General features: G+C 48.0%; 1 protein-coding gene across 1 annotated transcript in view; it reads right to left on the bottom strand.

The window, feature by feature from the left end:
• The window catches only part of pik3cd (phosphatidylinositol-4,5-bisphosphate 3-kinase, catalytic subunit delta), a 260,207-nt gene that overhangs the window by 40,627 nt on the left and 201,933 nt on the right, over nucleotides 1-17,647 (bottom strand). The window contains exons 12-14 of the mRNA XM_085967370.1: nucleotides 7,149-7,245; nucleotides 2,747-2,877; nucleotides 889-939 (exon numbers count right to left, since the gene is read on the bottom strand). Coding sequence (XP_085823496.1) covers nucleotides 889-939; nucleotides 2,747-2,877; nucleotides 7,149-7,245 — 279 coding nt within the window. The remainder of the gene's footprint in view (nucleotides 1-888; nucleotides 940-2,746; nucleotides 2,878-7,148; nucleotides 7,246-17,647) is intronic.

The raw sequence follows: 17,647 nt of genomic DNA, 5'->3' as shown, positions 1-17,647 counted from the left end.
CATATCGAGGGAGAGTAACAGTGAGCATAGCGCGGGAGAGTAACAGGGAGTATAGCATGGGAGAGTAACAGTGAGTATAGCGCGGGAGAGTAACAGTGAGTATAGCACGGGAGAGTAACAGTGAGTATAGCGCGGGAGAGTAACAGTGAGTATAGCACGGGAGAGTAACAGTGAGTATAGCGCGGGAGAGTAACAGTGAGTATAGCACGGGAGAGTAACAGTGAGCATATCGAGGGAGAGTAACAGTGAACATATCACGGGAGAGTAACAGTGAGCATAGCGCGGGAGAGTAACAGTGAGTATAGCGCGGGAGAGTAACAGTGAGCATAGCGCGGGAGAGTAACCTCGAGTATAGTCATCACCAATGTTCCCTTTAATTTGTTTTTGGGTGCGCGGCCCCTTTAAGGGACTGTGTGGCCCATTCAAAATACAGCGCTTGCGCGGTTTTTCCTGTTTAAAAGCTGGTGAGCTGGCTGCGCGGGAGCTGCAGAGCGCTGCACGGCCACGCAGCTTAAAGGGAACATTGGTCATCACAGGAGAGCAACAGACAGTGCACACATTACTGGGGAGTACGCACATCACTGAGAACAGCACACAGAACACATCACTGGGAGGCAACACGGTGTATGTGTTACTGGAGCGCATAGCAGCTGTTTATCTGGGAGTAACTCAGCATGCCTCTAACAGGCAAGTAAAGACATGATAGTGGGGAGTAACATAGCCTTTACACTACTGGAGAGTAACACACAATATACACATTACCAGGGAATAGCAAGCAAGCCTAATGCACTGAGGGATAACCCACAGGGTATACTTTAATTGGGAATAACAGACAGCGTACATGTTCCTGGGGATTAGCGCACCGTACAGACATTATTGGGGGTTTACCTCCGTCGACGATGCTTTTACACGGTCTCCATTCTTACCCAACTCGAGAATCTGAGGGAGAGAAAAACAGATTAGCAAATTAATATTTTAAAAAACAAAACTTTACAGTCAAATTACAAGGCAACGTAACAGATATTTAGAGTTTATGTTTTAGCAAATGTAGATTGCCATTTTGTAAAGATTCACCTGGAGGACGAGAAAAATCGATCCTACTAAATCGGATTAAGCGTTACGGGCTCCCCCGGTGCCTCGTCAGTTAAGGCAGCGAGCAGCTCAGATGTACAGACCAATCTCTGGTCTGTGCCAGGTCAGCTAGGGCCGAGGTACAGGTGCAAAAACTACCCTCAGACTGTCTGGATTGACGCGGTGGGGGGGGGGGGGGGGTGGTGAAATGAACCAGGGTTCCTGCTTCTCCTGGCTACCCAGTGATCCCTGTCAGCAGTGCAGGCGTGGGAGGCAGGGGAGAAATCAGCCAGGGATTTGCCCTCAATGATCACTAGCCATTGCAGGATTGGGCGTGACTGCTGACGCACTCCACGGTTGAACATCCTGCTGACACTCACTGCCTGGACTCTCACGGTGCGGATGGCCACTCAGGTGAAGTGCTGGCCGGCTTCTGCCGAGACTGACCACAGTACGAGTCAGCACCCTTGGGCAGGGGAGGGACGAGAAAGAGGCTAAAGCAACGAAGTAGTAGAAATAGCCAGAGTTGAGTTTGTTTAAACGTAAGACTGAGGCCAGTGAATCAGACACAAAACACCAGCTGTAGAATCATTTCTACGATAGCAAAATACTGCGGATGCTGGAAATCCGAAACAACAACAGAAAATGCTGGAAATACACCCCTTCCAGGTGAAACAGCGATTTACTTGTACTTCTTGCAATCTAGTATACTGTATTCGCTGCTCACGATGTGGTCTCCTCTACATTGGGGAGACCAAACGCAGATTGGGTGACCGCTTTGCGGAACACCTCCACACAGTCCGTAAGGGTGACCCCGAGCTTCCGGTCGCCTGTCATTTTAATTCACCGCCCCATTCCCACTCGGACCTCACCGTACTCGGGCTCTTGCATTGTTCCACGGAAACCCAGCGGAAGCTCGAGGAACAGCACCTCATCTTCCGATTAGGCACTTTACAGCCTTCCGGACTCAACACAGAGTTCAACAATTTCAGATCATAACCTCGGCCCCCATTACATTTTTATATATTTTTTATCCACACCTTTGTTTTGTGCCCTTCCCCCTTTTTCTCTCTCCCACATGGCAGCTGTCCCCCATTCTGCCAGTGCATTTCACACCTAATCTAGAGCCGTCTTTTGTCTCCACTAGTCCTATCACCATCTCGTCTGGTTTTGAATACCTCTTAATGTCTCTTCACTTCTCTTTTGTTCTCTCATCCCCATTTCCCAGCCCCCAAACTAGCCTTTTAATCTGTTTCATTTCCTGTGTTTTTTCAGTCCTGACGAAGGGTTTCGACCTGAAACGTTGACTCTATTTCTCTCTCCACAGATGTTGCCTGGCCTGCTGAGTTTTTCCAGCATTTTCTGTTGTTGTGTAGAATCATTTCTGCCTTGCTCCTCTCCCCAGATTTCATCTCACTTCTTTCCCGTTTTTCCTCTAGGAAGCAATTCAATCCCCGGATGAGCTCATAGGCAGGCGACCTCCTTTCTGATCTCCAGCCCATAATACTAAATAGTCCAGAGGTGTGTGCACACTGCTGGATCAATACACCTTTTCATTTCCTGTAGCTTTGGGGAACTGTCTTATTTTTGCTTAGTACCTTCCGCAGCCCGCCCCCTCCGTGGAATCAAATACCGTCAGATCGAAGCAAACACAGAGTTCGATTTCTGCACGTACCTTATCCAAGGATGGGTAGTAGATGGGGTGGGATACAACACTGTGGAAATGGATGTGTAAGGCTGCAGTGCTGTCAGTGTTTGGGTTGCTCTGCACAGTGCCCATCGGGTTTAATAGCTCTCCCTTATCATCTGCAAAAACAGACAGGATGTGCATTTGTTACAAAGTCTGAAATTAATTTATCACTTATTAAAAAAACAAAACTGTTGATGGTTACAGAACTGTTGGAGGAGAGCCATTTCTCTGACGCAAGCTCTGGTCCATCAGTGAGTGACTCTGATATTTCTGAGCAAGGATCAGCGTTTTTCCTAATACAGGATGACAAGCCCCGAGTTCCAGTAACATCTCAAAGTTCAGTAGCAGCCAGGACTTATTCCTTCTGGTTTTTTTGTTTTTAAGATTCATCTGCTCACATTACCCGTCGTTGCACTAGTTCACAGCCTGGCCCCCGTCAATGTCACACCGTGCAATCGCTTAAAAGGCGGAAGAAACAAAACGAAACATAATGGGGTATTATAGCAAAAATACTGCGGATGCTGGAAATCTGATATAACAACAGAAAATGCTGGAAACACTCAGCAGGCCAGGCAGCATCGAGGAGAGAGAAACAGAGTTAACGTTTCAGGTCGAGGGCCCGAAACATTGGGCTGGATTTTGTCAATGGGGACGTGATGGAGGCGGGACTCCCACTTTTTGGGTTGTAGTCCTGCCTCCATCGACTTGTGGCCAACCCACACTATTTTCCCTTGATTGACCTTGTTAAGCCCACCCAGCGGGCTCAGCAGGCCAATTAAGGGACACCTGGTTACTGGTGACGTCAGCGATTGACATTTCATCTGTCAAGAGCTTTTGACAGATGAAAAATCAGCATTTGATAGCTCTGTGAAGCTGTCAAACACTGACAATCTGTTTTCTAACTTGAATCCTTCTACACAGACTCAGTTAGAGAGCTCTCCAGGCCAGAAAGCAGAGGCTGGAGCTTTTGACAGTCCAGCGGCCATTCTGCTTTCTGTGCCGGTGAGCTCAGGGACTCCCGAGAACTGAAGGAAGGAAGCCTGCAGGAGAAAGTAAAGGTAAGTTAAACTTATTAAAACTCTTTAAACTTACCTCACACACTTACCTCAGGCACACATGCACCCATCACTCACCTGCACAACGGAAATCTCGACCCCTCCAACCCCTGCAGACCGACGGTCCGCCTCGCTATCTTGGCGTGGTTCGGAGCCGTCGGACATCCCACACGCCAGGGCTAAAAATAGGGATTAGGCAAAAAACTGCCCGTTAACTACCTGTTGACAGGCAGTTAATTGGCACTAATCCCCTTCCTGCCTCGGGGAGGCGGCTCCCAGCACAGGTCGGATACCCGCCTCCTGGGACATTGGCACGGAGGCGGGTTGGGGGGCGGGATAGGTTCGTGCCCCCCGATTCTGCAATTTTCCCACCACTCCCGCCTCCAAGGGGCTTGGAAATTCGAGCCCACTGACTCTGTTTCTCTCTCCTTGATGCTGCCTGACTTGCTGAGTGTTTCCAGCTTTTTCTGTTGTTATAATGGGGGTATTAATTGGTAGTCTGGTTTACACACTGCCCGATCGCCTTTATCATGGAAAGGAGGGTAAAGCGGGCTGCCGATTTGTGATCACCCGTCTCGCGCAAATGCCTAAGGTGAATTTATACCCCGAAATGTTTAAACTATAATGGAGAAGCAGCTGGGATTATATTTGCGACGGCGCTAGTTACTCAATTACAGGGTCAAAATGCCATCTTCCACTAAACTAAAATCATCATTCCTTCAACAAGCTTGAGAATCCAAAGAGCTCTGATTTACATTAATCATCGGGTCCACCCAGTGTGTGCGTGCATGTGAAATTAAAGCTTTTGAAGATACGTTTCCCCACCCACTCTTTGTATAATCTTTGAGTAATACAGAACTATTAAAATTAAAAGATCTCTGAATGAAAACGCTGCAGACCATCTGATCTCATCCTTCCAGAATGCCAACTCTACCATCTCCCCATTACAGGAGTCTGGTTTCCCCGTCTCAACCGCCCTTGCTAGCAACCTTTCCCAGCTATTGATCGCACTCTATGTAAAAAAAATACTTCCTGATGTCTGTCCCAAATGTGCCTTTTAAAACTCTGGCCCTATGCCCACTTGTCCTGGTGCCATGTTGTATCTGAAGGTATTGCTTGGGGTTTAAGTTCTCAAATTAAGCATCTTAATTCTCTCGAGGATCTGCTCCGAGCTGTCTCTTGCAGGCCAGAGAGCCTAAAGTTATCAAGTTGTTCCTCATCGTTGTTCTCTCAGACGACCACGGACCAGCCTCGTTGATCATCTCTCTTGGACCTCGAGAGCCTGGACCCCATATTCCATGCTGACTCTAACAGTGTGCGTGCAGCATGGAAAGTGTGGCTTGCGATGTGAAAGACTTGCATTTATATAGTGCCTTTCATGACCTCAGGACATCCCAAAGCACTTTACAGCCAATGAACTACTTTTTGAAGTGGAGTCACTCTTGTAATGTAGGAAACACGGCAGCCAATTTGCGCACAGCAAGCTCCCACAAGCAGCAATGTGATAATGACCAGATAATCTGATTTTAGTGATGTTGATTGAGGGATAGATATTGGCCCCAGGACACCGGGGGTAACTCCCCTCCTCTACTTCGAAGTAGTGCCATGGGATCTTTTACGTCCACCTGAGGGAGTAGGCGGGGCCTTTGTTTAACATCTCATCCGAAAGACGGCACCTCCGGCAGTGCGGCACTCCCTCAGCACTTTGAGTGGGACTTGAACCCACAGCCTTCTGACTCAGAGGGGAGGGTGTTACCAACTGAGCCACAGCTGACACTGGTTTCAAGTTTCAAACATTTTCATCTCTTTCGTCAACTCTATGCTGCTTTTAATTTAAAACCAAATGATGGCGTTTGCACTGAATATACACGAGATGCTGCCGCCGGCTGGGAAACATAGAAGATAGGAGCAGGAGTCGGCCATTCGGCCCCTCGAGCCTGCTCCGCCATTTAATGAGATCATGGCTGATCATCCAAATTCAGTACCCTGTCCCTGCTTTCTCCCCATATCCCTTGATCCCTTTCGCCTTAAGAAATATATCTAACTCCTTCTTGAATATATTTAATGAATTGGCCTCAACTGCCTTCTGTGGTAGAGAATTCCACAGGTTCACCACTCTCTGGGTGAAGAAATTCTTCCTCATTTCTGTCCTAAATGGCTTACCCCTTATCCTTAGACTGTGACCCCTGGTTCTGGACTCCCCGACCATCGGGAACATCCTTCCTGCATCTAGTCTGTCTAGTCCTGTTAGAATTTTATAAGTTTCAATGAGATCCCCTCTCATTCTTCTAAACTCCAGTGAGTATAAGCCCAATCGACCCAATCTCTCCTCATACGTCATTCCTGCCATCCCAGGTATCAGTCTGGTGAATCTTCGCTGCACTCCCTCCATGGCAAGAACATCCTTCTTCAGATAAGGCGACCAAAACTGCACACAATACTCAAGGTGTGGACTCACCAAGACCCTGTACAACTGCAGCAAGACATCCTTGTTCCTGGGAGCTGAGCTGTTCTTTATTCCATTTAAACCAGTGACGTAGGATTTCTGTAGCGTTGCTCATTTAACTCTCACTGATTTCATCTGACCATAGTGCGCTAAAACCAGCATCCCCCTTCTTGTGTGTCACACGTGAACAGTTAAGGATGTTTGTATAATTCTGGCAGTTAATTTTACTTATAAAATGTAAGCTGTGGCCCAGTGGGCAGCACCCTCGCCATGAAGTTAAAAAGTCGTGGGTTCAAGTCCCACTTCAGAGACTCGAGCACAAAAAATCTAGGCTGACATTCCCAGTGTATTGCTGAGGGAGTGCCGGACTGTTGGAGGTGCCGTCTTTCAGATGAGATGTTAAACCGAGGCCGTGTCCGCTCTCTCAGGTGGACGTAAAAGATCCCATGGCACTATTTAGAAGAAGAGCAGGGGGGTTCTCCCTGGTGTCCTGGGGCCAATATTTATCCCTCAATCAACATAACAAAAACAGATTATCTGGTCATTATCACATTGCTGTTTGTGGGAGCTTGCTGTGCGCAAATTATCTGCTGCATTTTCTACATTACAACAGCGACTACACTTCAAAAAGTACTTCATTGGCTGTAAAGCGCTTTGAGACGTCCTGAGGTCATGAAAGGCGCTATAGAAATGCAAGTCTTTCTTTTTTTTCTTTATGACACCGACTAGAAGAGACAGGCAATTCTGCCGTCACTCAATCTCCCACCTCGTCTTTGGGCTCGAGTCACTCTGATTAAAGCAGTGTGATAATGGCCTTCTATTGGGAACAGTAGGTGGTGTCGTTTTTCATTCCTTGACTGAACAACTGAGCAGATTTGTGTCTTACCGGGCACTGATGGCCATGTGTACAACCACACGTCACCAGTTTTCAGCTGGTCCTTGTAATCAAACACCATGGTGTTCACCCAAGCAATTGGGCAATCCTGGAAAGGAATCAGATACATTCCCATCAATAAGAGGTACAGACTGAGTGAGGTCAGATACAATTCTTATAAACGGCCAGTTCAATGAATTAGTCAAATATAGATGTGGTTTATTCAAAAAGGGATACTTCATCCAATCCGCACAATAATATAATGAACTTGTATTTATACAGGGCTTTACCCCCAGGACATCACAAAGCACTTCAACATTCAATTCATGACCGCTTTTGATGGTGTAGATTGAGGAAAGAACGTTGGCCATGGAATCTTTTGCACACTTGAACAGGCAGGTGGGGCCTCATCCAAAAGTCGGCCCCGTGTAAAAAAAAAATCCATTCTCGGAATGTGGGCGTCGCTGGCAAGGCCAACACTTCCTGCCCATCCCTCGTTGTCCTGAGAAGCTGATGGTGGGGCAGAGAAGCTGGCGGTGGGGCTGAGAAGCTGATGGTGGGGCAGAGAAGCTGGCGGTGGGGCTGAGAAGGTGGCGGTGGGGCTGAGAAGCTGGCGGTGGGGCTGAGAAGCTGGCGGTGGGGCTGAGAAGGTGGCGGTGGGGCTGAGAAGCTGGCGGTGGGGCTGAGAAGCTGGCGGTGGGGCTGAGAAGCTGGCGGTGGGGCTGAGAAGCTGGCGGTGGGGCTGAGAAGCTGGCGGTGGGGCTGAGAAGCTGGCGCTGGGACTGAGAAGGTGGCGGTGGGGTTGCGAAGGTGGCGGTGGGGCTGAGAAGGTGGCGGTGGGGCTGAGAAGGTGGCGGTGGGGCTGAGAAGGTGGCGGTGGGGCTGAGAAGGTGGCGGTGGGGCTGAGAAGGTGGCGGTGGGGCTGAGAAGGTGGTGGTGGGGCTGCCTCCTTGAACCATTGTAGCGGTTTGGGACAACAGAATGGCTTGCTGGGCCGCTTCGGAGCGCAGTTAAGAGTCGACCACATTGCAGCACTTCCTCAGCAGTGCACTGAAATGTCGGCCTGGATTAGGTGCTCCAGTCCTGGAGTACAGTTCAAAGATTCCGTTGAATTTTTTGCAGAAGTGATCTTTTATTTCATGTTTATAATTAGATTAGATTGAGAATTCTGTACGGGGAAAAAAAAGTCTCTCATGATTTGGTGAATTTTATATCTGCAAACTCAGGTGGAGGTTTTGAGAGACTGGATTATTGCCAATTGTACTTTAGCACTCTATAAACTTGCACATTGCAATGATTAATCTTTCAATATGGACATCATCCACTTCAATTACGTTGAGCTCCCTGATGATTGTATTTTGCCTGAGATGGTATCATGGCAGACAATCAATCTGCCAACATATATTTGCAAAAACGGATACAACATTCCTCAACCTTGCGGTTCAGAGATGATCGGTAAAAGATGTTCCAGCTTCACACCCAGGTTATGACCTAATCTGAACCCCTTGATGTATTTATTGCACTCATTCCTGGTTATCTATTATTCTCTTTGATCCATACGACGATATTATAGCACACAGCCCAGACCATAAACCTGGTGACTAACGACATCGACATAATAAGAACAAACTTGTACTTTGGGCTGTGTGGCGTGCAGTTATATTTGCCGATAAATTGGGAGTGAATGCCACTTTGCTATGTACAAAATTCTAATACCGGTCCTTAAAAAGAGTTTGGGGTTGTCAGTATGGTGATGTACCCGGCACTAAGCTCATGGTCTGCAGAGCAGTAGTGATACCCGCCCTGCTGTATGCCTCAGAGACATGGACCATGTACAGCAGGCACCTCAAAGCACTGGAGAGGTACCACCAACGCTGCCTCTGCAAGATCCTGCAAATCCATTGGCAGGATAGGCGCACCAACGTCAGTGTTCTCGCTCAGGCCAACATCCCCAGCATCGAAGCTTTGACCATGCTCGATCAGCTCCAATGGACGGGTCACATTGTCCGCATGCCCGATACGAGACTCCCAAAACAAGCACTCTAGTCGGAGCTCCGGCACGGCAAGAGTGCCCCAGGTGGGCAGAGGAAATGCTTCAAGGACACCCTCAAAGCCTCCTTGAAAAAGTGTAACATCTCCACCGACACCTGGGAATCCCTGGCCCAAGACCGCACAAAGTGGAGGAGAAGCATCCGGGAAGGCGCCGAACACCTCGAGTCTCTTCGCCGGGAGCAAGCAGAAGCCAAGCGCAGGCAGCGCAAGGAGCGCACGTCAACCCAAGCACCCCACCCACCCGCCCCTTCAACCACCGTCTGCCCCACCTGTGACAGAGACTGTAGGTCCCGCATTGGACTCATCAGTCACCTGAGAACTAATTTTTAGTGTGGAAGCAAGTCATCCTCGGTTCCGAGGGACTGCCTAAGAGAGAGAAGAGTACCTCACAGGGGCATCAACTTGGGGCAATTGGAATGGTGTGACACAGCTTCCATCCCTACTCTACATTGAGTAGATTGGGCCGATACTCGCTAGTGTTTAGAAGAATGAGCGGCGATCTCACTGAACACACAAGATTCTGAGGGGGATTGACAGGGTAGATGCCGAGAGGTTGTTTCCCCCTGGCTGGAGAGTCTAAAACTAGGGGGCATAGTCTCAGGATAAGGGGTCGGCCATTTAGGACTGAGATGAGGAGGAATTTCTTCACTCAGAGGGTGGTGAATCTTTGCAATTCTCTGCCACAGAGGGCTGTGAATGCTTAGTCGTTGAGTATATTCAAGGCTGAGATCGATAGATTTTTGGACTCTAGGGGAATCAAGGGATATGGGGATCGGGCGGGAAAGTGGAGTTGAGGTTGAAGATCAACCATGATCTTACTGAATGGCGGAGCAGGCTCGAGGGGCCGAATGGCTGACTCCTGCTCCTATTTCTTATGATCTAATGACTCCTCAGACAAACACTCAGTGCACACACACTACTGCAGGGGGCAGAAATCCAGTCCTCACAAAGGGTTGTGCCTGGCACACTGCCGCACACCTGCCAGCAGACAGCTCCGGGTGCCCCTGGCGGAAGTGGGTGACGTACCACTCCTGCTTTCTCTGCTGCCAGTGGGAGTGTGGTCTCTGGAGACGGAACGGGCAAAGGTTAAAAAGGGGGGATTTCAAACCCTCAAGTTTTGACAAAACCAACTGCTGTTAAAGCATTTGTTTTCAACAAATGTAACTTCACGCATCAAGTTTAAAAAACAAGTATAAATTTTGGTGCCAGACCACAACTATGAATCAAGAAGGCCGTGCCAAAGACAAGAATTGCTGGGCCTGGGAATGACCACTTCTAAAATGGTGGCTAAATTGAGGCGTCAAGTAACCGGCAAAGTTATTTACATTTGACTTATTTTTATTAATTCAGTTATTCTTCAGACAGCAAGTTCCAAACGTGAACATGTCACCAGGGGAGGGTGAAGAGTAAGTGCAGAATGGAAAAGAGATGTTTCCCTCTGGCAGTGAGAGAACAGTCACTCGATAACTTTCTAACACAGCTTCCAGTGATCGGAACAAAGACACAATGACAGAGGACGGGGAGTTGGTCACCTGCTTGACCAGTGCGGTATGTCATTGTGGCACTTCTGTCTTAAAAACAAAGAGGTTGTAAGAAGAAAAGGGACAAAGTAAAAGGGCAAGTTAACCCTTCATTCATGAAAGAAAGACTTATGAAATAATACTGAGGGGCCTACGGGTGGCGCTGTCCAGGGAGCTTATAAATACACGGGCACGGGCCCAGCTTGCGCAGGACATTCTTAACAGGAACTAGTGAAGGACACAACTAGACCTCCATGTTGTAAAACAGTTGATTAAAGCTTTGTTTAACGCTTAGACCAAGTGCCTAGTAGTTTTCTTACATCAGACTCAGTGCTCCGTTAACAGCCAATATTTTAATGTGCAGAGGGAAGGTTCCTCTTCAGATCGAATCCCACCGGAGATCTAAGTGGAAACGTGTGAGTGGCTTGAGAGTAGGAGAAGTTAGATGCACGTTAACATCCCACAATGGACTGCATGGATTCCCTTGATGCTCAGTGGGTAACTGCACAGTGCAATGCGGTAGAATCACGCAAACAGGAATGTCCCAACACTGATCCTCGTCAATGTAAGGTCAGCTGATATCGGCAGGGGCGTCAGTGGGGCACTAACCTTCCCTCTGAGTCCCCAGTTTGCAATCACCATCTTGACCACTATCTAGTTTGCATTTAAAATATGGGAGTGGGGTGGACAGAGGACACACACACACACACACACACACACACACACACACGACTTGGCAACAGCAGGAAGTTATTCAAGAGATTTTCATTTGGAAAACAGTTTCAAGCAGATGGTTATAATTAGGGAGCTGATATTTCGCAGGTTGTAGTAAAAACAATGTTTTCATACAAAATCTATCTGACTAAATGGGTGTGATCAGTTTGTGTCGACCATATAACTGATGATCTCAGTCAGCAGTGCTGCCAGTACAATCTTGTGTGTGTATATGTATATATACACACACACATAAAAATATATATCCATATATACACACAAGATTGTAAGGTGCTGGCAAGACCTTATGCCCCCATGTCGATGACAAGCACATCATCTGATCTGGCTGGCAAGAGGCGCTGCTTTGAAATTAAAAAATACAAGCCTGAATCTTGTGGATAGCTGTGAATGCAGGTAATTGAGGTTCTACTATACTTTAACCTGTGTCTCTACTACTTCTCCTTGGAGCAGGGAAAGCTAAGAGGAGATTTGATAGAGGTTTTGAAAATCATGAAGGATTTAGACAGAGGAAATAAAGAGAAACTGTTTCCAATGGCTGAAGGGTCGATAACCAGAGGGCACAGATTTAAGGTGATTGGCAAAAGCACCAGAGGCGACAGGAGGGAAAAAATGTTACACGAGTGGTTGGGATTTGGAATGCGCTGCCCGATAGGGTGCTGGATACAGAGTCAATAGTAACCTTCAAAAGGGAATTGGATAAATACTTGAAGGAGAAAAAATTGCAGGAATATGGGGAAAGAGCCGGAGTGGGACTGACTGGATTGCTCTTCGAAAGAGCCGGTGCAGACTCGATGGGCCGAATGGCCTTCTCCTGTGCTGTACTATTCGATGAAATGAGGACGTTTTATGTCACCCCGGACTCCATTATTAACACGGTGTTTTACATGGAGGTTTGCTGAGGCCCAACCCTTCGACAACAACAAGCCAACAGCTGGCTAATTTGCAAGAGTTGGGTCCTGCTGGTAAATGGCATCATGATTTGATACTGGTTTTCAAAGTTGTATATTAAGCCTCATCTATAGCCCAGATATCAAAACAACCCCCAACACTGGTTGAGGTCTTATTATTTTAACTAACAATTAAATAAGGCAATAAAGCTTCATAAAAGACAGCAAAGCAACACAGCCTTAGTCACAGAGTTATAACATTTAGGTTCCTGCTTAATACGCAACAGCGAAACCTTCCACCTCAAGGGGGAATAATGCCAATTTGTGGGAGGTTCAAGACGTGTCCAAGGCAAACATTATGTAGATATTCATTCCCAGAACATGAGAAGAATGGAATGCCTCCTACTCCCAACTCTGAATCCAGATACTAGTCTCAATAAGACTTAAAGCACCCAACCTCCAATCCTCTCTCAGCTTTGAACACAGAACCAAATAAGTTGTTATGAGAATGTTCCACAATATTGTGCTATCCCAGGCAAAAGTACATCTCACATCTACCGCGCAGGGCTTCAGTCATCTGAAATACATATTTAGATATGTATCTGATTCATTGCTAACTGATGTTCATAAGCTCTGACTCACAAAGCACAGCTGGATTTGAATGTGGCGTCACACACCTCTCCACAGGAAGACACAGAACAACTCTGTTTTTGTTCAGCCGTGGCTCAGTGGGTAGCACTCTCACCTCCGAGTCAGAAGGTTGTGGGTTCAAGTCCCACTCCAGAGACTTGAGCACATAATCCATGCTGACACCCCAGTGCAGCGTCGAGGGAGTGCAACACTGTCGGAGGTGCCGTCTTTTGGGTGAGACATTAAACCGAGGCCCTATTTGCTCTCTCAGGTGGACGTAAAAGATCCCATGGCACTATTCCGAAGAAGTGCAGGGGAGTTATCCCCGGTGTCCTGGCCAATATTTATCCCTCAATCAATCAACATCACTAAAAACAGATTATCTGGTCATTATCACAATGCTGTTTGTGGGAGCTTGCTGTGCGCAAATTGGCTGCCACGTTTCCCACATTACAACAGTGACTCCACTTCAAAAAGTACTTCATTGGCTGTAAAGCGCTTTGAAACGTCCAGTGGTCGTGAAAGGCGCTATAGAAATGCAAATCTTTCTTTCTTTCTTTTAGCAAAGTGCTCATTTATTTATCTGCACAGTCCTTTACAATGTTACGTTTGTCAACACTAGGACTTGTATCTTTGCACCAAATCTGAAGTTTAAAAAAAAACTAACCGTGAACCCATTTTTGACAGTTGCCACTTTTCTCAGAATTGGGTTTCTACCATCTGTCCCCGCGACAATATCTGATACATGACCAACCGCTGACCCAGTGACTGTGCAGTGCTGGCGTCTTCAAAACCTCCTGAGGTTATGTTCAGATAGTGGTCAAAATAACATGATCTCTGTCGCTTGTTGGAGCATTTTATTGAGGAGAGACTCGGGGGAATTTTAACTTGGGTGGGGAAACAGATCGGCCGCCTGATTGAGTTCAACGGGAAAAAAAAAAATCGGGCGGGGTATAAAACAGAGCGACAACCCACTGCCGCCTGTTACTCCAGACCTTCAGCAATGCCCAGAACAAATTATCAAGTAAGCTCACACACAGACTTTGCTCAAGTCCTCTTCCAAGACAAATTAAACATATAAATTTATGGAGCTCTGGGGGAAAATGGTTAAAATCTCAACCCAGCGGTTTCAATTCCAGGTCTCGACTTCACCTTCAGCTGTCTAGGCTCTAAGCTTTGGATTTCCCTCCCTAATCATCTCCACCTTAGGAAGGATGACAAAGTCCAACACCGCCTTCAGTGTGCCAGTGCAGCCTTCGGTCGCCTGAGGAAGAGAGTGTTTGAAGGCCAGGACCTCAAACCCGGCACCAAGCTCATGGTCTACAGAGCAGCAGTGATACCCGCCCTCCTGTATGCCTCAGAGACACGGACCATGTACAGCAGGCACCTCAAAGCACTGGAGAGGTACCACCAACGCTGCCTCCACAAGATCCTGCAAATCCATTGGCAGGATAGGCGCACCAACGTCAGTGTTCTCGCTCAGGCCAGCATCCCCAGCATCGAAGCTTTGACCACGCTCGACCAGCTCCGATGGACGGGCCACATCGTCCGCATGCCCGTTACGAGACTCCCAAAACAAGCGCTCTACTCGGAGCTCCGACACGGCAAGAGAGCCCCAGGTGGGCAGTGGAAACGCTTTAAGGACACCCTCTAAGCCTCCTTGAAAAAGTGTAACATCCCCACTGACACCTGGGAATCCCTGGCCCAACACTGCACAAAGTGGAGGAGAAGCATCCGGGAAGGCGCCGAACACCTCGAGTCTCTTCGTCGGGAGCAAGCGGAAGCCAAGCGCAAACAGCGGAAGGAGTGCACGTCAACCCAAGCACCCCACCCACCCGCCCCTTCAACCACTGTCTGCCCCACCTGTGACAGAGACTGCAGGTCCCACACTGGACTCATCAGTCACCTGAGAACTCATTTTTAGTGTGGAAGCAAGTCATCCTCGGTTCCGAGGGACTGCCTAAGAAGAGAAGAAGAAGAAGAAAGGATAGACTGGCCTTGGGAGGGAGGGCAGTGTAGATTTACCAGAATGATACCAGACTTCAAGGGTTAAATTACGAGGAGAGATTACACAAACTAGGGTTGTATTCCCTGGAATTTAGAAGGTTGAGGGGTGATTTGATCGAAGTTTTCAAGATATTAAGGGGAAAAGATAGGTTAAATAGAGAGAAACTATTTCTGCTGGTTGGGGAGTCTAGGACTAGGGGGCAGAGTCTAAAAATTAGAGCCAGACCTTTCAGGAGTGAAATTAGGAAACACTTCTACACAAAGGGTGGTAGAAGTTTGGAACTCTCTTCCGCAAATGGCAATTGACGCTAGATCAATTGTTAATTTTAAATCAGAGCTTGATGGATTTTTGTCAACCAAAGGTATTGAGGGATATGGGCCAAAGGCGGGTGGATGGAGTTAGGTCGCAGATCAGCCATGATCTCATTGAATGGCGGAACAGGCTCGAGGGGCTCAATGGCCTCCTCCTGCTCCCATGTTCCTACCTCTCTGGCCTCCTTAAAACCTGCCTCCTGGACCAAGCGTTTGGTCACCTGGCCCAGTGTCCCCTGCGTTGGCTTGGTGCCAATAGTTTTGTCCGATAACGCTCCTGTGAAGCGCCTTGGGATGTTTTACAGTGTATAAATGTCAGTTGTTGTTGAAATTTAAACGCGTCCATCTCAGAGTACTCGCGCTGCAGTAGAAAGTGCAGCAAAAGGGGCTGCTCCTTTAAATAGAAAATACCGGCGATTACCGTTAACATCCGAACACTTAATATGGCAGTATCTGCCATTTTAATGGCGGCCGTTTAAAATAAATAGATTAATGTCCCCATTAATATATGGAAGAGGGGAATCTTTGATACAAGTGTGTCAAGTGTTCAAGCGATAACATCGTTGACAGGAATTTCTAGACTCAAGATTTATAATAACGGCCCAGAAATTAGGTTCGGGGGCTTGCCGCACGTGCAAGCCCCCGATGTGCACTTACCCGGCGCGCCGACAGCTGAAGCCTGAGGCTGCTTGGATTTCCTGTCACTGGCCTAGTTCAGCTGTCGGCGCGCTGTGCTTGCCTGATCCAGCGGCGCAGTTAGTGCGATGTGCCAGCTGGGATCAGGTGAGCACTGGGCAGCCAATCAGGGGAGGGGAAACTTCATTCATGAGTTTGATAGTAAGAACTGTCAAACTCATGAAAACTACAGGCGCCCAAAACACTACTTAAACTTTAAATAAAATTTTAAAAAACATCCCACTAATTAAATGAACTATAAATAACTTTAAAAACTATTTTAAACAATTAATCAAATTTTTGAAAAAAATAATTTTTTAAGAAATCGGGTCTAAAAATAAACTTACCTTACTGTAAAGTCCTTAAAAACAATAAAGCTGTGGAAAAAATGGTATAATTTTAAATAATAGACCACTTACCTTAAAGAATCAAGGCCTAGAAATTCAGTCGCGTTTGCGCCCACTTATTGGCTATAGAGTGGTTTGCGCCGGAAGTTTTTTAGCGCCCGAAATTCAGTTGGTCCCTAACATCGGCGTTAGCCGGTAGCGCTGCGCCGGCACCGATGACGTCATCGGTGTGCGCAGCGCCCCGGTTCCAATGCTATTCCGTGCCGATGGCCAAATTCAGTTGCGGCCGCCTCGCCCGTAGCGGCCGCAAACAGCGTTTGAAAAACGGTGCCTTGCAGCTCCGAGAGGCTGGCGCATAAAGGTGGAGGGGCGGCCGGCCGCTTTCCCGGCGGCCGCCTGGCCGCACCTCCCTCCCCGGACTCCTGCACCACCCCCCCGCGGCATTGGTGTCTGACTCCCGCGAGCCCGGCACTTCTCCGTGGTGCCGGGCTCATTTGCCGGGGGAATCCAGCGGCGATCTCACGGCTGCAGGCAGCTCCTCCTTAAGAGAAGGAGGAGGCCTGCAGTACCCCAGCCTGCCGCACCGCATCGGGTGCCGCAGCGGCAGCTGGACGCCTGAAACTGACTTTCATCGCCCCAAACGAGGCGGCCAAACCCTGCAATAGCGCCCGCCTCCGTCTTGGGGCGGCGCAACTGAATTTCAGGCGGGCGCTACGGGAATCCGGGCGAGCGCAAAATTTCGGGCACTAAAGACCTGGCGCGGCGATACCGAATTTTTAGCCCCAAGTCCTTACGTCTCCTTTTTATATGTCTAAAAAGTTCAGGCCCTTGCACACGGGCAAACCTGTCAAAAAGAAGGAAGTTCAACGCGTGCGCGCAGAGTCCTGTGCGCACGCGTTGGACCTCTGAACCCCTTGGAGGAAATGCCGGTTTCCCGCGCATGCGCTGTGCATGCTGAAATCCGGCACTTCCAACGGGCCCACGCGTGAGTACACCATCCGTACTCACGCGTTGGGACCGGAATTACTGGCTCAACATGTTTTTATCTGGTTCTGTAACCAAGATGAAGATGTCATTCATTTTTGTAAGCTATAGGAATTTCCATATTGGCTTCTACTGTGCAAAATATTCAGTTGAAAAGACAAGAGATTTTATAGGAACATAGGAATTGTGAGCTGAAAAAAGATCAAGGTTCATCCGATTCGCCTCTACTATCCTGGTAGTCAGAGGGTACAATAATGCAGTTGTTGACTAATCACAGCAATCAATCTCTGTCAATGAGTCTACAACAGAGCCAGACACGAGGCGAGGAAAACCCCCAGTGGTAAAGTGTTTTGGGAACCAGA

This window comes from Somniosus microcephalus, chromosome 25 (genome assembly GCF_052327205.1).
Source record: "Somniosus microcephalus isolate GS21.2 chromosome 25, FLI_Smic_1.0, whole genome shotgun sequence".
Taxonomy (NCBI): Eukaryota; Metazoa; Chordata; class Chondrichthyes; order Squaliformes; family Somniosidae; genus Somniosus; species Somniosus microcephalus.
This window is presented reverse-complemented; position numbering and strand designations above follow the sequence as displayed.